Source organism: Rana temporaria, assembly GCF_905171775.1.
Source record: "Rana temporaria chromosome 9 unlocalized genomic scaffold, aRanTem1.1 chr9e, whole genome shotgun sequence".
In the NCBI taxonomy this organism is placed as follows: domain Eukaryota; kingdom Metazoa; phylum Chordata; class Amphibia; order Anura; family Ranidae; genus Rana; species Rana temporaria.
This window is the reverse complement of record NW_024404481.1, coordinates 435,628-458,670: the sequence shown is the minus strand read 5'-3', so window position 1 is coordinate 458,670 and position 23,043 is coordinate 435,628. Positions and strand designations below refer to the sequence as shown.

Sequence of the window (23,043 nt, the reverse complement as noted above, 5' to 3'; positions counted from 1 at the left end):
GTATGATGGGCTCCCATGGAAGGTCCCATCCCCCGATCCATCAGGTGTATTTTGGTATAGATGGACGTTGTCTTTGTATGATGAGCTCCCATGGAAGGTCCCATCCCCCGATCCATCAGGTGTATTTGTATGATAGGCTCCCATGGAAGGTCCCATCCCCCGATCCATCAGGTGTATTTGTATGATAGGCTCCCATGGAAGGTCCCATCCCCCGATCCATCAGGTGTATTTGTATGATAGGCTCCCATGGAAGGTCCCATCCCCCGATCCATCAGGTGTATTTGTATGATGAGCTCCCATGGAAGGTCCCATCCCCCGATCCATCAGGTGTATTTGTATGATGAGCTTCTATGGAAGGTCCCATCCCCCGATCCATCAGGTGTATTTTGGTATAGATGGACGTCTTTGTATGATAGGCTCCCATGGAAGGTCCCATCCCCCGATCCATCAGGTGTATTTTGGTATAGATGGACGTCTTTGTATGATGGGCTCCCATGGAAGGTCCCATCCCCCGATCCATCAGGTGTATTTTGGTATAGATGGATGTCGTCTTTGTATGATGAGCTCCCATGGAAGGTCCCATCCCCCGATCCATCAGGTGTATTTTGGTATAGATGGACGTCGTCTTTGTATGATGGGCTCCCATGGAAGGTCCCATCCCTCGATCCATCAGGTGTATTTTGGTATAGATGGACGTTGTCTTTGTATGATGAGTTCCCATGGAAGGTCCCATCCCCCGATCCATCAGGTGTATTTGTATGATGGGCTCCTATGGAAGGTCCCATCCCCCGATCCATCAGGTGTATTTGTATGATGAGCTCCCATGGAAGGTCCCATCCCCCGATCCATCAGGTGTATTTGTATGATGAGCTTCTATGGAAGGTCCCATCCCCCGATCCATCAGGTGTATTTGTATGATGGGCTCCCATGGAAGGTCCCATCCCCCGATCCATCAGGTGTATTTTGGTGTAGATGGACGTCTTTGTATGATGAGCTCCCATGGAAGGTCCCATCCCCCGATCCATCAGGTGTATTTTGGTATAGATGGACGTCTTTGTATGATGGGCTCCCATGGAAGGTCCCATCCCCCGATCCATGTATGATGGGCCCCCATGGAAGGTCCTGGCCCTCATACCCTCCTCCAGGTTGATTACCTGAAACTTGGAGGATTGGTGGCATTTGTATGTTTTCTAATTTCTGAGAATAAATAATCTGAATGGATACTTTTCTTCTTTTGTTTATAGAGGGAATGGCGCCCGGCCTCTCGTTGGAAGCTTCCCAGAAGGCTGAGCTCCGTTCTTCTCCAGAGACGCCGGTCCACAGCAAGCAGGAAAGCAGCAAGTGCTTCATCCAGGTCTCCGGAATGACGTGCGCTTCCTGTGTAGCCAACATCGAGCGCAATCTCCGCAGGGAGGACGGTCCGTTCTTCTTCTCACTTCCTCTTCTCACTTCCTACCCAAACCTTGTGATTGTTGTTCTTACACCCGATAATCAGACCTGTAGAAATGTTTCTCTGATTTTCCATTTATGTTCTCCATTTGTCATCTACATTTGGATGGAGGAGAGCTGGGAGGAGATGTAGGAAAGGGACCAATGAGGATGGAGGACAGGTGGGAGGAGATACAGGGAAGGGACCAATGAGGATAGAGGACAGCCGGGAGGAGATACAGGGAAGGGACCAATGAGGATGGAGGACTTCCGGGAGGAGATGTAGGAAAGGGACCAATGAGGATGGAGGACAGGTGGGAGGAGATGTAGGAAAGGGACCAATGAGGATGAAGGACAGCTGGGAGGAGATACAGGGAAGGGACCAATGAGGATGGAGGACTTCCGGGAGGAGATTCAGGGAAGGGGCCAATGAGGATGGAGGACAGCCGGGAGGAGAGATAGGAAAGGGACCAATGAGGATGGAGGACAGCCGGGAGGAGATACAGGAAAGGGACCAATGAGGATGGAGGACAGCCGGGAGGAGATACAGGGAATGGACCAATAAGGATGGAGGACAGCCGGGAGGAGATACAGGGAATGGACCAATGAGGATGGAGGACAGGCGGGAGGAGATACAGGGAAGGGACCAATGAGGATGGAGGACAGGCGGGAGGAGAAACAGGGAAGGGACCAATGAGGATAGAGGACAGCCGGGAGGAGATACAGGGAAGAGACCAATCAGGATGGAGGACAGGTGGGAGGAGATACAGGGAAGGGACCAATGAGGATAGACCACAGCCGGGAGGAGATACAGGGAAGGGACCAATGAGGTTGAAGGACAGGCGGGAGGAGATGCAGGGAAGGGACCAATGAGGTTGAAGGACAGCTGGGAGGAGAAACAGGGAAAGGGACCAATGAGGATGGAGGACAGGCGGGAGGAGATACAGGGAAGGGACCAATGAGGATGGAGGACAGGTGGGAGGAGATACAGGGAAGGGACCAATGAGGTTGAAGGACAGGTGGGAGGAGATACAGGGAAGGGACCAATGAGGATGGAGGACAGCCGGGAGGAGATACAGGGAAGAGACCAATGAGGATGGAGGACAGGTGGGAGGAGATACAGGGAAGGGACCAATGAGGATAGAGGACAGCTGGGAGGAGATACAGGGAAGGGACCAATGAGGATGGAGGACAGGTGGGAGGAGATACAGGGAAGGGACCAATGAGGTTGAAGGACAGGTGGGAGGAGATACAGGGAAGGGACCAATGAGGATAGAGGACAGGTGGGAGGAGATACAGGGAAGGGACCAATGAGGACGGAGGACAGGTGGGAGGAGATATAAGAAATAAATAATAATGTAATTGGTGTTCTTTCAGCATTGGTTGTATATTCTGTTCAGCAGATATAAGATACATGGAGGAGGAACCAGGTGTAGGACAGAATTCGGGGTCTCTTCAATATCAGTGTCCCTCAGATATCGGGGAGGTCTCAGTACAGATTATCTCTTCAGTTCAGCTGATATCGGGGGGAGGGGGGGTCCCTCAGATATTGCGGGGTCTCTCGTATATTGGGGTCCCTCAGATATCGGGGGGCTCTCAGTACAGGTTATCTCTTCTGTTCAGCTGAAATCGGGGTCCCTCAGATATGGGGGGGGGGTCTCAGTACAGATTATCTCTTCTGTTCAGCTGATATCGGGGGGGGGTCTCAGTACAGATTATCTCTTCTTTTCAGCTGATATCGGGGTCCCTCAGATATCGGGGGGGGTCTCAGTACAGATTATCTCTTCTTTTCAGCTGATATCGGGGTCCCTCAGATATCGGGGGGGGGGGGTCTCAGTACAGATTATCTCTTCTGTTCAGCTGATATCGGGGTCCCTCAGATATTGGGGGGGGTCTCGGTACAGATTATCTCTTCTGTTCAGCTGATAGCGGGGTCTCAGATATCGGGGGGGGTTTCTCGTATATCAGGGTCCCTCAGATATTGGGGTCTCAGTACAGATTATCTCTTCTGTTCAGATGATATCGGGGTCTCAGATATCGGGAGGGTCTCAGTACAGATTATCTCTTCTGATATCGGGGTCTCAGATATCGGGGGGGATCTCAGTACAGATTATCTCTTGTGTTCAGATGATATCGGGGTCCCTCAGATATTGGGGGTCCCTCAGATGTTGGGGTCCCTCAGATATCGAGGGGGGGGGTCTCAGTACAGATTATCTCTTCTGATATCGGGGTCTCAGATATTGGGGGGTCTCTCGTATATCGGGGGGTCTCAGTACAGATTATCTCTTCTGATATTGGGGTCTCAGATATGGGGGGGGGGGGTCTCAGTACAGATTATCTCTTCTGATATCGGGGTCTCAGATATTGGGGGGTCTCTCGTATATCGGGGGGTCTCAGTACAGATTATCTCTTCTGATATTGGGGTCTCAGATATGGGGGGGGGGTCTCAGTACAGATTATCTCTTCTGATATCGGGGTCCCTCAGATATTGGGGGTCCCTCAGATGTTGGGGTCTCAGATATCGGGGGGTCTCAGTACAGATTATCTCTTCTGATATCGGGGTCTCAGATATCGGGGGGTCTCAGTGCAGATTATCTCTTCTGATATCGGGGGGTCCCTCAGATATTGGGGGGTCTCTAGTATATCGGGGTCCCTCAGATATTGGGGGGGGGGTCTCGGTACAGATTATCTCTTCTGTTCAGCTGATATTGGGGTCTCAGATATCGGGGGGGGGGGTGTCTCAGTACAGATTATCTCTTCTGATATCGGGGTCTCAGATATCGGGGGGGTCTCAGTACAGATTATCTCTTCTGATATCGGGGTCTCAGATATCGGGGGGGTCTCAGTACAGATTATCTCTTCTGATATCGGGGTCCCTCAGATATTGGGGGGTCTCTCGTATATTGGGGGTGTCTCAGTACAGATTATCTCTTCTGATATCGGGGTCTCATATATCGGGGGGGTCTCAGTACAGATTATCTCTTCTGATATCGGGGTCCCTCAGATATTGGGGGTCCCTCAGATGTTGGGGTCCCTCAGATATCGGGGGGGTCTCAGTACAGATTATCTCTTCTGATATCGGGGTCTCAGATATTGGGGGGTGGGGGTCTCAGATATCGGGGGGGGGTCTCAGTGCAGATTATCTCTTCTGCTCAGTTGATATCGGGGGGGTCCCTCAGATATTGGGGGGGGGCTCCCAGTACAGATTATCTCTTCTGCTCAGTTGATATCGGGGGGGTCCCTCAGATATTGGGGGGGTCTCTCGTATATTGGGGTCCCTCAGATATTGGGGTGTCTCTCGTATATTGGGGTCCCTCAGATATCGGGGGGTCTCTCGTATATTGGGGTCCCTCAGATATTGGGGGTCCCTCAGATATCGGGGGGTCTCAGTGCAGATTATCTCTTCTGTTCAGCTGATATCGGGGTCTCATATATCGGGGGGGGGGGGTGTCTCAGTACAGATTATCTCTTCTGTTCAGCTGATATCGGGGTCTCATATATCAGGGGGGTCTCAGTACAGATTATCTCTTCTGATATTGGGGGGGGGGGTCCCTCAGATATTGGGGGGTCTCTCGTATATTGGGGGGGTCTCAGTACAGATTATCTCTTCTGATATCGGGGTCTCAGATATCGGGGGTGTCTCAGTACAGATTATCTCTTCTGATATTGGGGGGGGGGTCCCTCAGATATTGGGGGGTCTCTCGTATATTGGGGGGGTCTCAGTACAGATTATCTCTTCTGATATCGGGGTCTCAGATATCGGGGGTGTCTCAGTACAGATTATCTCTTCTGATATTGGGGGGGGGGGTCCCTCAGATATTGGGGGTCCCTCATATATCGGGGGGGTCTCAGTACAGATTATCTCTTCTGATATCGGGGTCTCGTGTTGCAGGCATACACTCGGTCCTGGTGGCTCTGATGGCCGGGAAGGCGGAGGTGAGGTATAACGCGGCGCTCATACAACCCCCGGCCATAGCTGACCTCATTCAGGAGCTGGGATTCGAAGCCTCTGTGATGGAGAACAATGATGGAGACGGCGTCTTGGAATTGGTGGTAAGATGATTGTCCTGACCTGCAGACGGCACAAGTCCCATCATCCCGTACATTCCATGTGACACCTGAACCCAAGTACTAGAGATTCAGAGACCTTGTATTGTGTTCATTCTTTTCAAAAGTCATTTTCGGTATTTATAAATCTGCAGGTTTCATTAAAATCCCCGGTGATCCCGCCATGGAGGTCACTTCCTGTTATCGGGTGACAACCCTCTGTCCCTGTCTCCTGTGTTGTCACCCCGTCACATGGCCTTCATATTGAGACTCCAAGTGCCCTTTTCATCACAGACAATGCCCTCTGGTGCCCCCCCGGGGGCAGATATTATGTGGGACCCCTGCACTGAGGAGTGGTCTGGGGAGTGAAGGGAGGGGTGGGTACATCTTTATAATTGGATGTAGAACTCGTGTGCCTTTAAATTTAGAGGGAAGTTCTTCTTGGCGGAGGTGACTTCTGTCTCCACCATGAAGGAAATATAATGGGAAGAGCGGCCAAAACAAACAGGTGAGAAGAAGGAAGAAGGAAGTTCTCTGGGGGGGATGGGAGGAGGACGGCGAGTGCTACAGAGCAACGCCCAATCCCTGCAGGTTCACCCATATATACTGTGTGTATATATACTGTGTGTGTGTGTGTATATATACTGTATACTGTGTGTGTATATACTGTATACTGTGTGTGTGTGTATATACTGTGTGTGTATATACTGTATACTGTGTGTGTGTGTATATATATATACTGTGTGTGTGTGTATATACTGTATACTGTGTGTGTATATACTGTATACTGTGTGTGTGTATATACTGTATACTGTGTGTGTATATACTGTATACTGTGTGTGTGTGTATATACTGTGTGTGTGTGTGTGTATATATATATACTGTGTGTGTGTATATACTGTATACTGTGTGTGTATATACTGTATACTGTGTGTGTGTGTATATACTGTGGGCCAGATTCAAGAAGCAATTGTGCCTGTGTAACCATAAGTTACACAGCGCAATTGCTTACTTGCCCCGGCGTTACGAATGCTCCTGATTCAGGAACCTCGTTACGCCGACTGCAGCCTAAGATCTGCGCGGCATAAGGCTCTTATGCCCGCATATCTTGGGCTGCATTCTTGCGTTGGACGCTAGGTGGCGTTCACGTTGTGCTCAGTGTATAGTATGCAAATTGCATACTAACACCGATTCACAACGTTGCGCGAGCCCTGCGTACGCAATTTACGTACGGCGGTTTTCGCGCAAGGCTGCCCATGTTACGTATACCCGTCGTTCCCACGTCGCGAAATTCGAATTTTTACGTACTTTGCGTAAGTGAATCGTGAATGGCGCTGGACGCCATTCACGTTCACTTTGAAGCAAATGACGTCCTTGCGACATCATTTGCCGCAATGCACGTCGGGAAAGTTTCCAGACGGAGCATGCGCTCTACGATCGGCGCGGGAACGCGCCTAATTTAAATGATTCCCGCCTCCTACGGGATCATTTAAATTGCGTGCTCTAGCGCCGGGCATTTTGCCGGCGCGCCCGCGCAATTCACGGAGCTTCTGCTCCGTGAATCAAGGGCAGCGGAGCAAATTTGCGGGGGCGCAGGGCAAAAACGTTGCCCTGCGCCTCCGTAAATAAGGGGCAAATCTACCTGAATCCAGCCCTGTGTGTGTGTATATACTGTATACGGGGGGGGGGGGGGTATATACTGTATACAGGGAGGTGTGTGTGTGTGTGTGTGTGTGTGTGTGTATATATACTGTATACAGGGAGGTGTGTGTGTATGTGTGTGTATGTATATGTATATATGTGTATGTATGTATACATATACTGGGCCAGATTCAGAGAGAACTTACACTGACGTATCTGTTAATACGCCATGTAAGTTCTAGGATGCGCCGTCGTATCTATGCGCCGTATTCACAGTACAAAATACGCCTGAATTCTGGCTCCATCCGACCGACGTAAGTCTCCTACGCCGTCGTATCTTGGGTGCATATTTACGCTGGCCGCTAGGGGCGCTTCCGTTGATTTACGCGTGGAATATGTAAATGACCGAGATACACCGATTCACGAACGTACTTGCGCCCGTCGCAGTAATCTACGCCGTTTACGTAAGGCGTACGTCCGGCGTAAGTTTACCCCTCATAAAGCAGGGGTAAGGTATGGGCGCGGGAACAGCGTCGTATTTTACGTAAGTCGTACGTGAATGGGGCTAGGCGTAAGTTACGTTCACGTCGTACGCATTGAGCCGTCGTATCTTAGGGCGTATATGCGACGTGATTCTGAGCATGCGCCGTATGTTCGGTAATTCATTTACATGGGGTCACGGTTAATTAAAATACATCACGCCCACTACCTTCCGAATTTGAATTAGGTGGGCTTAAGCCGGCCCATTTACGTTACGCCGACGTAAATATGGGAGCGAGTGCTTTGTGAATACTCAGCTTGCCTCTCAATGTTACGTTGGCGTAGCGCATATGAGATGCGCTACGCCGGCACAAAGATACGCCGATCTACCTGAATCTGGCCCACTGCGTGTATCGTGTATTTTCAGGCCGTCCTTCCTGCACCCTCCATAACTGATATGTAAGTATTGGTTAGTCTGAGACCCCGCCCTGTGCGCTGTGTGTTTGTTTTCTCCTTTGTCACATCTCAGTGCTGCTGATCTCCTGCAGCCACTTCCTGTCTCCATACACCCCAGTGATGACATTTCCCGCGGGGGGGGGGGGGGGGGTCCTGATGGTGAAACCAGAGGGCTGTGTCTGTGTCATGTGTGATGGAACGGCCTCTTGTAGTCTCCATTGGAATCCTACGTGACAGGGTGACAACACAGGAGGACAATTTGGAGACGGGGACAGAGCGGCGTTGTCACCCGATAACAGGAAGTGCCTGAATAAGGACCCCCAATCTTCATTGGGGGTCCTTATTCAGGCATTTTGTGTTCCAGGTCGGTAATTCCAAATGCTTCTGGCATAGAGGCCTCCTGAACAGCGATCCCCAGCGGATCACATTTCAGAGGGGGGAGTAGTGACGCCGCCATTGTATAACCTGAACACAATCTCCTCTTTTATATAATGAGGAACGTCTCGTCCCAACTCCATACAGACCGATGAAGAGGTGGAAGTCGCCCCCCGGGGGGAGGGGGGAGGGGTGTAGAAATTGCAGAGTTCAGATGAAGTCTTGGAAATGACTTACAGTGACAACTCTGATCACCCCAATATATGACACTTGGTGCCCCCCCCATTGTAGGCAGACCTCGGCCAATCCTGTCCCCCACAATGGAGACGTTGTGTGTACAGCAGAATTTCCAGGCTTTTCATTGGACGGAGAGGTTGTGTGCAGAATTTCCAGGCTTTTTATTGGACGGAGAGATCGTGTGTAGAGTTTCCAGGCTTGTCATTGGACGGCGAGATCGTGTGTAGAGTTTCCAGGCTTTTCATTGGACGGAGAGGTTGTATAGGGCAGAGTTTCCAGGCTTGTCATTGGACGGAGAGGTCGTGTGTAGAGTTTCCAGGCTTGTCATTGGACGGAGAGGTCGTGTGTAGAGTTTCCAGGCTTTTCATTGGACGGAGAGGTCGTGTGTAGAGTTTCCAGGCTTGTCATTGGACGGCGAGATCGTGTGTAGAGTTTCCAGGCTTTTCATTGGACGGAGAGGTTGTATATTGCAGAGTTTCCAGGCTTGTCATTGGACGGAGAGGTCGTGTAGAGCAGAATTATCAGGCTTGTCATTGGACGGAGAGGTTGTGTAGAGAGGAGTCTCCAGGCTTGTCATTGGACGGAGAGGTCGTGTGTAGAGTTTCTAGGCTTGTCATTGGACGGAGAGGTTGTATAGGGCAGAGTTTTCAGGCTTGTCATTAGACGGAGAGGTCATGTGTAGAGTCTCCAGGCTTTTCATTGGATGGAGAGGTTGTGTAGAGCAGAATTTCCAGGCTTGTCATTGGAAGGAGAGGTCATGTGTAGAGTTTCCAGGCTTGTCATTGGACGGAGAGGTCGTGTAGAGAAGAGTTTCCAGGCTTGTCATTGGACGGAGAGGTTGTGTGTAGTTTCCAGGCTTGTCATTGGACGGAGAGGTCGTGTGTAGAGTTTCCAGGCTTTTCATTGGATAGAGAGGTTGTGTAGAGCAGAATTTCCAGGCTTGTCATTGGACGGAGAAGTTGTGTAGAGCAGAGTTTACAGGCTTGTCATTGGACGGAGAGGTTGTATAGGGCAGAGTTTCCAGGCTTGTCATTGGACGGAGAGTTCGTGTGCAGAATTTCCAGGCTTGTCATTGGACGGAGAGGTTGTGTAGAGCAGAATTTCCAGGCTTGTCATTGGAAGGAGAGGTCATGTGTAGAGTTTCCAGGCTTGTCATTGGACGGAGAGGTCGTGTAGAGAAGAGTTTCCAGGCTTGTCATTGGACGGAGAGGTCGTGTGTAGAGTTTCCAGGCTTTTCATTGGATAGAGAGGTTGTGTAGAGCAGAGTTTCCAGGCTTGTCATTGGACGGAGAGGTCGTGTGCAGAATTTCCAGGCTTGTCATTGGACGGAGAGGTTGTATAGGGCCGAGTTTCCAGGCTTGTCATTGGACGGAGAGGTTGTATAGGGCAGAGTTTCCAGGCTTGTCATTGGACGGAGAGGTCGTGTGCAGAATTTCCAGGCTTGTCATTGGACGGAGAGGTTGTATAGGGCCGAGTTTCCAGGCTTGTCATTGGACGGAGAGGTTGTATAGGGCAGAGTTTCCAGGCTTGTCATTGGACGGAGAGTTCGTGTGCAGAATTTCCAGGCTTGTCATTGGACGGAGAGGTTGTGTAGAGCAGAGTTTCCAGGCTTGTCATTGGACGGGGAGGTCGTGTGTAGAGTTTCCAGGCTTGTCATTGGACGGAGAGGTTGTGTGCAGAGTCTCCAGGCTTGTCATTGGAAAGGGGGAGGTTGTGTAGAGCAGAGTTTCCAGGCTTGTGTTTGGACGGCGAGGTCGTGTTCAGAATTTCCAGGCTTGTCATTGGACGGTAGGTTGTGTGCAGAGTCTAGATCCATGCCGGGGGTTTTACCCCTCACCCGCCCCTCTCTGTTTTGTATTGCAGGTTCGGGGGATGACGTGTGCGTCCTGCGTCCATAAGATCGAGTCGTGTCTGATGAAGACCAAGGGGGTTGTGTACAGCTCCGTGGCACTCGCCACCAATAAAGCCCACATTAAGTATGATCCGGAGACGATCGGCCCCAGAGATCTCATGAAGATTATAAATGTGAGTGTCACATGATCGGCGCTTCCTCCCTGGGACTTCCCCATTGTAGAGACTCGGCAGCCATTCAACATGTAAAGAACTCCCATAGTGCACTGGGTGACTGAGCAGCCAATCGGAGCGCCATCATATGGGGGGGGGGACTGCTGGTAGATACCCGTAATCTGCGTGCCCTATACCCGGGATGACGCCGGACACTTGTCATGTGACTCATCATTTCCTTTCTGTTTATTGCAGGATTTAGGATTCACAACGTCTTTGGTGAAAAGAGATCGATCTGCCAGCCACCTGGATCACAGGCAGGAGATACAGAGGTAAGGGACCCCCTGAGCACTCCGGGTTCCAATCTCCAGACTTCATTTATCATCCTCAGCCTGAGGGATGGAGAACCCTCCTGTATGGTAATGACCACTGCCGGGGGTTATCCTGAGTCTCAGACACAGAGGAGAGAGGCCTATAGAATCGGATGTATTCAGCCTGAGGGATGGAGAACCCTCCTGTATGGTAATGACCACTGCCGGGGGTTATCAGACACAGAGGAGACAGGCCTATAGAATCGGATGTATTTCCCCTGAGGGATGGAGAACCCTCCTGTATGGTAATGACCACTGCCGGGGGTTATCCTGAGTCTGAGGGATGGAGAACCCTCCTGTATGGTAATGACCACTGCCGGGGGTTATCAGACACAGAGGAGAGAGGCCTATAGAATCGGATGTATTCCCCCTGAGGGATGGAGAACCCTCCTGTATGGTAATGACCACTGCCGGGGGTTATCCTGAGTCTCAGACACAGAGGAGAGAGGCCTATAGAATCGGATGTATTCCCCCTGAGGGATGGAGAACCCTCCTGTATGGTAATGACCACTGCCGGGGGTTATCCTGAGTCTGACACAGAGGAAAGAGAGGCCTATAGAATCGGATGTATTCAGCCTGAGGGATGGAGAACCCTCCTGTATGGTAATGACCACTGCCGGGGGTTATCCTGAGTCTCAGACACAGAGGAAAGAGAGGCCTATAGAATCGGATGTATTCAGCCTGAGGGATGGAGAACCCTCCTGTATGGTAATGACCACTGCCGGGGGTTATCCTGAGTCTCAGACACAGAGGAGAGAGGCCTATAGAATCGGATGTATTCAGCCTGAGGGATGGAGAACCCTCCTGTATGGTAATGACCACTGGTTGTAAAATGAAACGCGTTAGTCTGAGCCCTCCTGTGTTCAGTCCTCCCCATACATGATATCCTAGCAAGTTTTCATTTACAAGGAGGTCACAGAAAGGTCCATTCTGATTGGTCGTTTAGGGTTCCTGCCTGAATACCTTGTAAAGGCAGACTGCAGCTGTCTCTACAGTAAAAGCACAATAATGCGATTCCCTTCTCTGTGTTTCAGGTGGAAGCGATCGTTTCTGATCAGTTTAATTTTCTGTATTCCTGTGATGGGATTAATGATCTACATGATGTTCATGGACAGTGATCACATGATGCCCCACCACCACAACATGACCATGGATGACATCACCACCTACCACCCCACCATGGTACTGGAGTATCAGATCATGCCAGGCCTCTCCATCATGAATCTGGTCTCCCTCCTGCTGTGTATACCTGTCCAGGTGAGTCTCCACCAAGGGGGGGGGGACTGTGGGATCAATATCTGTGTATACCTGTCCAGGTGAGTCTCCACCCAGATGGGAGGGGGGGGACTGTGGAATCAATATCTGTGTATACCTGTCCAGGTGAGTCTCCACCAAGAGGGGGAGGGACTGTGGGATCAATATCTGTGTATACAGTGTGATTATTATAGATCTCTATATATACATTGTGTAACGGCTACCCGGGCTAGTGAGAGGGTATCAGCCGTTGGAGAAGTCCTTTTCCCTGGCAAGCTGCGATATGCAGGTACCGCCGGTATATCCCATCGAACGCCCTTCCAAGAAACGAGACGGGCTACGTTTGCAGAGTCAAGCAGGACTGACTTTATTTTCCAGTACACAGCACACTTTTATACAGAATTTGGAACATCCCACCCCCAACAACCGCTTTCCCATTGGTCAATTGTAAAGTATATGCAGTCTTCACTCAGGTCCTCCTTGACCATGCAAATGAGGACTTGAAATAGTCAACAGGGATTGGTCCAATAGCTTGGATAGAAAGACTTGTGTATTGAGACAGAAGCCCCAGGGGGTAATCAATGTACACAATAACCCGGTCTACTTAATTACTACCTCTGAGAGGTTACATTCTTTTAGAACAATACAAAGTCCCTTAGCGTAAACACATACATCTTCAAACACACATTCTAAAAGTCATTTAGAGGAGATAATTCTCTCCTAGAGACATCCCGTCTCCGACAACCGCTCTCAACCTGCAGAACACAATAAAAGGTATTTCACAAGCCGGCTCCACTTAGCATTTCAATAGCCTGAGCTAAGCATTGAATGGTCATTGTCCTATTGACCTAGTCAGGACAAAATTAACCACTTGTAATGTGTCCAGTACCTTCTGCAATGAACTGTCAGTAATGTCCCATCTTCTGAAATACATAGGTCCGTTACACATTGTGATTATTATAGATCTCTATATACAGTGTGATTATTATAGATCTCTATATACAGTGTGATTATTATAGATCTCTATATACAGTGTGATTATTATAGATCTCTATATATACAGTGTGATTATTATAGATCTCTCTATATACAGTGTGATTATTATAGATCTCTCTATACAGTGTGATTATTATAGATCTCTATATATACAGTGTGATTATTATAGATCTCTATATATACAGTGTGATTATTATAGATCTCTCTATACAGTGTGATTATTATAGATCTCTATATATACAGTGTGATTATTATAGATCTCTCTATATACAGTGTGATTATTATAGATCTCTCTATACAGTGTGATTATTATAGATCTCTCTATACAGTGTGATTATTATAGATCTCTCTATACAGTGTGATTATTATAGATCTCTATATACAGTGTGAGTGACGATGGGTTGTGTGTTAGTTTTTAGGGGGATGGTACTTCTACATACAAGCATACAAGGCTCTGAAGCATAAAACCGCCAACATGGACGTCCTGATCGTCCTCGCCACCTCCATCGCCTTCATTTATTCTCTTGTCATTCTTCTGGTTGCAATGTTTGAAAAAGCCAAAGTGAACCCCATTACCTTCTTTGACACCCCGCCGATGCTCTTCGTCTTCATCGCTCTGGGAAGGTGGCTGGAACATGTCGCCAAGGTATGGAACGATTCATTGCGGGGAAATAATACGCCAATATAATGGTGGGGGAGTACTTGTGTGGTAGTACTTGTGTGGTAGTACTTGTGTGATAGGACTGGGGTGGTAGTACTGGTGTGGTAGTACTGGTGTGGTAGTACTGGTGTGGTAGTACTGGTGTGGTAGTACTGGTGTGGTAGTACTTGGGTGATAGAACTGGTGTGGTAGGAATGGTGTTGTAGTACTTGGGTGGTAGTACTGGTGTGGTAGTACTTGTGTGGTAGTACTTGGGTGATAGTACTGGTGTGGTAGTACTGGTGTGGTAGTACTGGTGTGGTAGTTCTTGGGTGGTAGTACTGGTGTGGTAGTACTTGGGTGATAGTACTGGTGTGGTAGTACTTGGGTGATAGGACTGGTGTGGTAGGACTGGTGTGGTAAGACTGGGGTGGTAGTACTTGTGTGGTAGTACTTGGGTGATTGGTACTGGGGTGATAGTACTTGGGTGGTAGGACTGGTGTGGTTGGTACTGGGGTGATAGTACTTGGGTGGTAGGACTGGTGTGGTAGTACTTGGGTGGTAGTACTGGTAGTACTTGGGTGGTAGTACTGGTGTGATAATACTTGGGTGGTAGTACTTGGGTGGTAGTACTGGTGTGGTAGTACTTGGGTGGTAGTACTTGGGTGGTAGTACTGGTAGTACTTGGGTGGTAGTACTGGTGTGGTAGTACTGGGGTGGTAGTACTTGGGTGGTAGTACTTGGGTGGTAGTACTGGTAGTACTTGGGTGGTAGGACTCGTGTGACAGTACTGGGGTGGTAGTACTGGGGTGGTAGTACTTGGGTGGTAGTACTTGGGTGGTAGTACTTGGGTGGTAGTACTGGGGTGGTAGTACTGGTGTGGTAGTACTGGGGTGGTAGTACTGGGGTGGTAGTACTTGGGTGGTAGTACTTGGGTGGTAGTACTGGTAGTACTTGGGTGGTAGGACTCGTGTGACAGTACTGGGGTGGTAGTACTGGGGTGGTAGTACTGGGGTGGTAGTAATTGGGTGGTAGTACTTGGGTGGTAGTACTTGGGTGGTAGTACTGGGGTGGTAGTACTGGGGTGGTAGTACTGGGGTGGTAGTACTGGGGTGGTAGTACTTGGGTGGTAGGACTTGGGTGGTAGTACTTGTGTGACAGTACTGGGGTGGTAGTACTTGGGTGGTAGTACTGGGGTGGTAGTACTTGGGTGGTAGTACTTGGGTGGTAGTACTGGGGTGGTAGTACTGGTGTGGTAGTACTTGGGTGGTAGGACTGGTAGTACTTGGGTGTAGTACTTGGGTGGTAGTACTTGGGTGGTAGTACTTGGGTGGTAGGACTGGTAGTACTTGGGTGGTAGGACTTGGGTGGTAGGACTTGGGTGGTAGTACTGGTGTTCCCTCCATTGCTTGGTATAGAAGAAGTTTTTATTCATTGACTTTCCTTGTTGCACATTTTCAGAGTAAAACATCGGCGGCGCTGTCACGTCTCATCTCCCTGCAAGCAACCGAGGCCACAATCGTCACCTTGGGGCCAGACAACTCTGTTCTCAGGTAAACTCCATATTACTCCTCTGTACCCGATATACTGGGGGCCCATCAGGCTCCTCCCACTACAGGAGAGAGACACTAATGATCATTATTATTATCACTGTTGTTGTTATTATTATTATTTTATCTTTATTATCACAATTATTATTATCAGTAGTATTATTTATTATTATTGTGAGAGTTTTCCTTCTTTGTGTTGGACGGTGTGTGACGGGAATGCTGTGTTTGCAGTGACGTGTCGGTGGACGTGGAGTTGGTCCAGAGGGGGGACATTGTGAAGGTGACCCCCGGGGGGAAGTTTCCTGTGGACGGACGGGTGGTTGAAGGTCATTCTATGGTGGATGAATCTCTGATCACAGGTACCTCACATGATAAATGTGCCTTTCCAATGACCTCTGCTGGGTGCTCCCCGGAAATCGGGGGGGGGGGGCGCTTTCTGGGGAGGAGCTTTGTGAAGAACAAATGGAGGTTTTCATCCCGGCAACTCTTCATAGGACGAATGTTGGCCTTCTCCAAGTCGGGTCGCCCTTTACCCCATCAGGGAGCACAGATTTCCAAGCTTGTGATCTTCTTCCATGGGCCTTCCGTTCTTTCATTAAGGCCTTGGTGCAGGGTGCCCCCATGTAGCTCCTCCCTCCCCATGTGTAGCTCCCCGTGTAGCTCCCCACTCCCCATGTAGCTCCCCATGTAGCCCCTGTGTAGCTCCCAGTGTAGCCCCTGTGTAGCTCCCCGTCCCCCCATGTAGATCCCCCCCTCCCCATGTGTAGCTCTCTCTCCCCCCATGTAACCCCCACTCCCCATTTGTAGTTCCCTCATGTAGCCCCCCCTCCCCATGTGTAGCTCCCCATGTAGCCCCCGTGTAGCTCCCCCCTCCCCATGTGTAGCTCCCTGTCCCCCCATGTAGACCCCCCTCCTCCCCATGTGTAGCTCTCTCTCCCCCCATGTAGCCCCCACTCCCCATTTGTAGTTCCCTCATGTAGCCCCCCCTCCCCATGTGTAGCTCCCCATGTAGCCCCCGTGTAGCTCCCCCCTCCCCATGTGTAGCTCCCTGTCCCCCCATGTAGACCCCCCTCCTCCCCATGTGTAGCTCTCTCTCCCCCCATGAAGCCCCCACTCCCCATGTGTAGTTCCCTCATGTAGCCCCTCCTCCCCATGTGTAGCTCCCCCTCTCCCCGTGTGTAGCTCCCCCCCATGTGTAGCTCCTCCCCCATGTACCCCCCCCTCCCCATGTGTAGCTCCCCCTCTCTCAGTGTGTAGCTCCCCGTCCCCCCATGTAGATCCCCCCCCTCCCCATGTGTAGCTCTCTCTCCCCCCCCATGTAGCCCCCACTCCCCATGTGTAGTTCCCACTCCCCATGTGTAGTTCCCTCATGTAGCCCCCTCTCCCTCCATGTGTAGCGCCCCCCCCCATGTAGCTCCCCCATGACTTTGCTAGATCTGAATTTGTTTATCGGCTCTCCTTTAGATTCGGACCTCGTGGAGAGGAGTTTTGTGAGGAAGTAATGAGTGTTGGGGGGTTGGGTTGGTGTGGAGGATATCAGTAGGGGGCGCACTGCATGGAATAGTCTTGTTGGTGAATGGATGAGTTCTCTGATATTGATGGTGGTTTGGATTTCATTTCCAGGAGAAGCCATGCCCGTCACCAAGAAACCCGGAAGCAGCGTCATCGCCGGCTCCATCAACCAGAACGGCTCCCTCCTGATCTCTGCCACCCACGTCGGCTCCGACACCACCCTCTGCCAGATCGTCAAACTGGTGGAAGAGGCGCAGACATCGAAGGTGACCAAAGGGCTAGAATTCTTCAGGCTGGATGTGGGGGGCGGTATTCCTCAGGCTGGATGGCGGTATTCCTCAGGCTGGATGTGGGGGGCGGTATTCCTCAGGTTGGATGTGGGGGGCGGTATTCCTCAGGCTGGATGTGGGGGGCGGTATTCCTCAGGCTGGATGTGGGGGGCGGTATTCCTCAGGCTGGATGGCGGTATTCCTCAGGCTGGATGTGGGGGGCGGTATTCCTCAGGCTGGATGGCGGTATTCCTCAGGCTGGATGTGGGGGGCGGTATTCCTCAGGTTGGATGTGGGGGGCGGTATTCCTCAGGCTGGATGTGGGGGGGGCGGTATTCCTCAGGCTGGATGTGGGGGGGGGCGGTATTCCTCAGGCTGGATGTGGGGGGGGGCGGTATTCCTCAGGCTGGATGTGGGGGGGGCGGTATGCTTCAGGTTGGATGTGGGGGGGGGGGGCGGTATGCTTCAGGTTGGATGTGGGGGGGTGGTATTCTTCAGGATGAATGTGGGGGGGCCATTGGATGTGGGGGGCGGTATTCCTCAGGCTGGATGTGGGGGGGGCGGTATTCCTCAGGCTGGATGTGGGGGGCGGTATTCTTCAGGCTGGATGTGGGGGGCGGTATTCCTCAGGCTGGATGTGGGGGGGGCGGTATTCCTCAGGCTGGATGTGGGGGGCAGTATTTCTCAGGATGAATGTGGGGGGCGGTATTTCTCAGGATGAATGTGGGGGGCGGTATTCTTCAGGCTGGATGTGGGGGTAGCGGGGGGGCGGTATTCTTCAGGCTGGATGCGGGGGGCCTTTGGACTTGGGGGGCGGTATTCCTTAGGCTGGATGTGGGGGGCCGTTGGATGTGGGGGGCGGTATTCTTAAGGCTGGATGTGGGGGGCGGTATTCTTCAGGTTGCATGTGGGGGGCGGTATTCTTCAGGCTTGATGTGGGGGGGCGGTATTCTTCGGGTTGGATGTGGGGGGCGGTGATCTTCAGGCTGGATGTGGGGGGGGGGGCGGTATTCTTCAGGATGGATGGGGGGGGGGGCGGTATTCTTCAGGTTGGATGTGGGGGGCGGTGATCTTCAGGCTGGATGTGGGGGGGGCGGTATTCTTCAGGTTGGATGTGGGGGGCGGTGATCTTCAGGCTGGATGTGGGGGGGGGCGCTATTCTTCAGGATGGATGTGGGGGGGGGCGGTATTCTTCAGGTTGGATGTGGGGGGGGGGGCGGTATTCTTCAGGTTGGATGTGGGGGGCGGTATTCCTCAGGTTGGATGTGGGGGGCGGAATTCTTCAGGATGAATGTGGGGGGGCCGTTGGATGTGGGGGGCGGTATTCCTCAGGCTGGATGTGGGGGGCGGTATTCCTCAGGCTGGATGTGGGGGGCGGTATTCTTCAGGCTGGATGTGGGGGGCGGTATTCTTCAGGCTGGATGTGGGGGGGCGGTATTCTTCAGGCTTGATGTGGGGGGCGGTATTCCTCAGGCTGGATGTGGGGGGCGGTATTCTTCAGGCTGGATGTGGGGGGCGGTATTCTTCAGGCTGGATGTGGGGGGGGCGGTATTCCTCAGGCTGGATGTGGGGGGCGGAATTCTTCAGGATGAATGTGGGGGGGCCGTTGGATGTGGGGGGCGGTATTCCTCAGGCTGGATGTGGGGGGCGGTATTCTTCAGGCTGGATGTGGGGGGCGGTATTCTTCAGGCTGGATGTGGGGGGGGCGGTATTCTTCAGGCTTGATGTGGGGGGCGGTAATAATAGGCGTGTCTTGTGTCTTCCAGGCTCCCATCCAGCAGTTTGCGGATAAGCTGAGCGGATATTTCGTCCCGTTCATCGTTGTGGTTTCGGTCGTCACTTTGCTGGTCTGGATTATTATTGGATATCACAACTTTGAGATTGTAGAGAAATACTTTCCTGTAAGTCCGTATCCAATCCTATCACAGAGCCCGCCCCCTGTAAGTCTGTATCCAATCCTATCACAGAGCCCGCCCCCTGTAAGTCTGTCTCCACCCATCATTCCCTCGCTCCACCCACCATTCCCTCGCTCCACCCACCATTCCCTCTCTCCACCCACCATTCCCTCTCTCCACCCACCATTCCCTCCCTCCACCCACCATTCCCTCCCTCCCACCCACCATTCCCTCACTCCACCCACCATTCCCTCCCTCCACCCACCATTCCCTCTCTCCACCCACCATTCCCTCCCTCCACCCACCATTCCCTCGCTCCACCCACCATTCCCTCGCTCCACCCACCATTCCCTCGCTCCACCCACCATTCATTCCCTCGCTCCACCCATCATTCCCTCCCTCCACTCACCATTCCCTCCCTCCACCCACCATTCCCTCTCTCCACCGATCATTCCCTCCCTCCACCCACCATTCCCTCCCTCCACCCACCATTCCCTCACTCCACCCACCATTCCCTCCCTCCACCCATCATTCCCTCTCTCCACCCACCATTCCCTCCCTCACCCATCATTCCCTCACTCCACCCACCATTCCCTCCCTCCACTCACCATTCCCTCGCTCCACCCACCATTCCCTCCCTCCACCCACCATTCCCTCCCTCCACCCACCATTCCCTCCCTCCACCCACCATTCCCTCCCTCCACCCATCATTCCCTCCCTCCACCCACCATTCCCTCGCTCCACCCACCATTCCCTCCCTCCACCCACCATTCCCTCCCTCCACCCACCATTCCCTCCACCCACCATTCCCTCCCTCACCCATCATTCCCTCCCTCCACCCACCATTCCCTCTCTCCACCCACCATTCCCTCACTCCACCCACCATTCCCTCCCTCCACCCACCATTCCCTCACTCCACTCACCATTCCCTCCCTCCACTCACCATTCCCTCCCTCCACCCACCATTCCCTCACTCCACCCATCATTCCCTCACTCCACTCACCATTCCCTCACTCCACTCACCATTCCCTCCCTCCACTCACCATTCCCTCCCTCCACCCACCATTCCCTCACTCCACCCATCATTCCCTCACTCCACCCACCATTCCCTCACTCCACCCATCATTCCCTCCCTCCACCCACCATTCCCTCCCTCCACTCACCATTCCCTCCCTCACCCATCATTCCCTCACTCCACCCACCATTCCCTCCCTCCACCCACCATTCCCTCTCTCCACCCACCATTCCCTCCCTCCACCCACCATTCCCTCGCTCCACCCACCATTCCCTCGCTCCACCCACCATTCCCTCGCTCCACCCACCATTCATTCCCTCGCTCCACCCATCATTCCCTCCCTCCACTCACCATTCCCTCCCTCCACCCACCATTCCCTCTCTCCACCGATCATTCCCTCCCTCCACCCACCATTCCCTCCCTCCACCCACCATTCCCTCCCTCCACCCATCATTCCCTCTCTCCACCCACCATTCCCTCCCTCCCACCCACCATTCCCTCCCTCCACCCACCATTCCCTCCCTCCACCCATCATTCCCTCTCTCCACCCACCATTCCCTCCCTCACCCATCATTCCCTCACTCCACCCACCATTCCCTCCCTCCACTCACCATTCCCTCCCTCCACCCACCATTCCCTAGCTCCACCCACCATTCCCTCGCTCCACCCACCATTCCCTCGCTCCACCCACCATTCCCTCCCTCACCCACCATTCCCTCTCTCCACCCACCATTCCCTCCCTCACCCATCATTCCCTCACTCCACCCACCATTCCCTCCCTCCACTCACCATTCCCTCACTCCACCCACCATTCCCTAGCTCCACCCACCATTCCCTCGCTCCACCCACCATTCCCTCGCTCCACCCACCATTCCCTCGCTCCACCCACCATTCCCTCCACCCACCATTCCCTCGCTCCACCCATCATTCCCTCCCTCCACCCACCATTCCCTCACTCACCCACCATTCCCTCACTCCACCCACCATTCCCTCACTCCACCCACCATTCCCTCACTCCACCCACCATTCCCTCACTCCACCCACCATTACCTCACTCCACCCACCATTCCCTCACTCCACCCACCATTCCCTCCCTCCACCCACCATTCCCTCCCTCCACCCACCATTCCCTCACTCCACCCACCATTCCCTCACTCCACCCACCATTCCCTCACTCCACCCACCATTCCCTCACTCCACCCACCATTCCCTCACTCCACCCACCATTCCCTCTCTCCACCCACCATTCCCTCTCTCCACCCACCATTCCCTCCCTCCACCCACCATTCCCTCACTCCACCCACCATTCCCTCCCTCCACCCACCATTCCCTCCCTCCACTCACCATTCCCTCCCTCCACCCACCATTCCCTCCCTCCACCCACCATTCCCTCCCTCCACCCATCATTCCCTCCCTCCACCCACCATTCCCTCGCTCCACCCACCATTCCCTCCCTCCCTCCACCCACCATTCCCTCCCTCCACCCACCATTCCCTCACTCCACCCACCATTCCCTCCCTCCCTCCACCCATCATTCCCTCCCTCCACCCACCATTCCCTCCCTCCACCCACCATTCCCTCCCTCCACCCACCATTCCCTCCCTCCACTCACCATTCCCTCCCTCCACCCATCATTCCCTCTCTCCACCCACCATTCCCTCCCTCCACCATTCCCTCACTCCACCATTCCCTCACTCCACCCACCATTCCCTCACTCCACCCACCATTCCCTCACTCCACCCACCATTCCCTCCTCCCTCCACCCATCATTCCCTCCCTCCACCCACTATTCCCTCCCTCCACCCACCATTCCCTCGCTCCACCCACCATTCCCTCCCCCCACCCATCATTCCCTCGCTCCACCCACCACCCACCATTCCCTCGCTCCACCCACCATTCCCTCCCTCCACCCACCATTCCCTCACTCCACCCATCATTCCCTCCCTCCACCCACCATTCCCTCCCTCCACTCACCATTCCCTCGCTCCACCCATCATTCCCTCGCTCCACCCACCATTCCCTCTCTCCACCCACCATTCCCTCTCTCCACCCACCATTCCCTCCCTCCACCCACCATTCCCTCCCTCCACCCACCATTCCCTCCCTCCACCCACCATTCCCTCACTCCACCCACCATTCCCTCACTCCACCCACCATTCCCTCACTCCACCCACCATTCCCTCCCTCCACCCACCATTCCCTCCCTCCACTCACCATTCCCTCGCTCCACCCATCATTCCCTCGCTCCACCCACCATTCCCTCTCTCCACCCACCATTCCCTCTCTCCACTCACCATTCCCTCCCTCCACCCACCATTCCCTCACTCCACCCATCATTCCCTCACTCCACCCACCATTCCCTCACTCCACCCATCATTCCCTCACTCCACCCACCATTCCCTCACTCCACCCACCATTCCCTAACTCCACCCACCATTCCCTCCCTCCACCCACCATTCCCTCCCTCACCCATCATTCCCTCACTCCACCCATCATTCCCTCCCTCCACCCACCATTCCCTCCCTCCACCCACCATTCCCTCCCTCCACCCACCATTCCCTCCCTCCACTCACCATTCCCTCGCTCCACCCATCATTCCCTCGCTCCACCCACCATTCCCTCTCTCCACCCACCATTCCCTCTCTCCACCCACCATTCCCTCTCTCCACCCACCATTCCCTCTCTCCACCCACCATTCATTCCCTCGCTCACCCACCATTCCCTCTCTCCACCCATCATTCATTCCCTCACTCCACCCACCATTCCCTCCCTCCACTCACCATTCCCTCTCTCCACCCACCATTCCCTCCCTCCACCCACCATTCATTCCCTCGCTCCACCCACCATTCATTCCCTCGCTCCACCCACCATTC

General features: G+C 52.9%; 1 protein-coding gene across 1 annotated transcript in view; it reads left to right on the top strand.

The window, feature by feature from the left end:
• The window catches only part of ATP7A (ATPase copper transporting alpha), a gene marked incomplete at its 5' end in the record, with an annotated part of 63,269 nt that overhangs the window by 13,693 nt on the left and 26,533 nt on the right, over nt 1–23,043 (top strand). Inside the window, 10 exon segments of the mRNA XM_040334437.1 lie at nt 1,245–1,418; nt 5,321–5,481; nt 10,528–10,689; nt 10,924–11,000; nt 12,074–12,296; nt 13,702–13,935; nt 15,391–15,482; nt 15,711–15,838; nt 17,103–17,257; nt 19,027–19,161. Coding sequence (XP_040190371.1) covers nt 1,245–1,418; nt 5,321–5,481; nt 10,528–10,689; nt 10,924–11,000; nt 12,074–12,296; nt 13,702–13,935; nt 15,391–15,482; nt 15,711–15,838; nt 17,103–17,257; nt 19,027–19,161 — 1,541 coding nt within the window.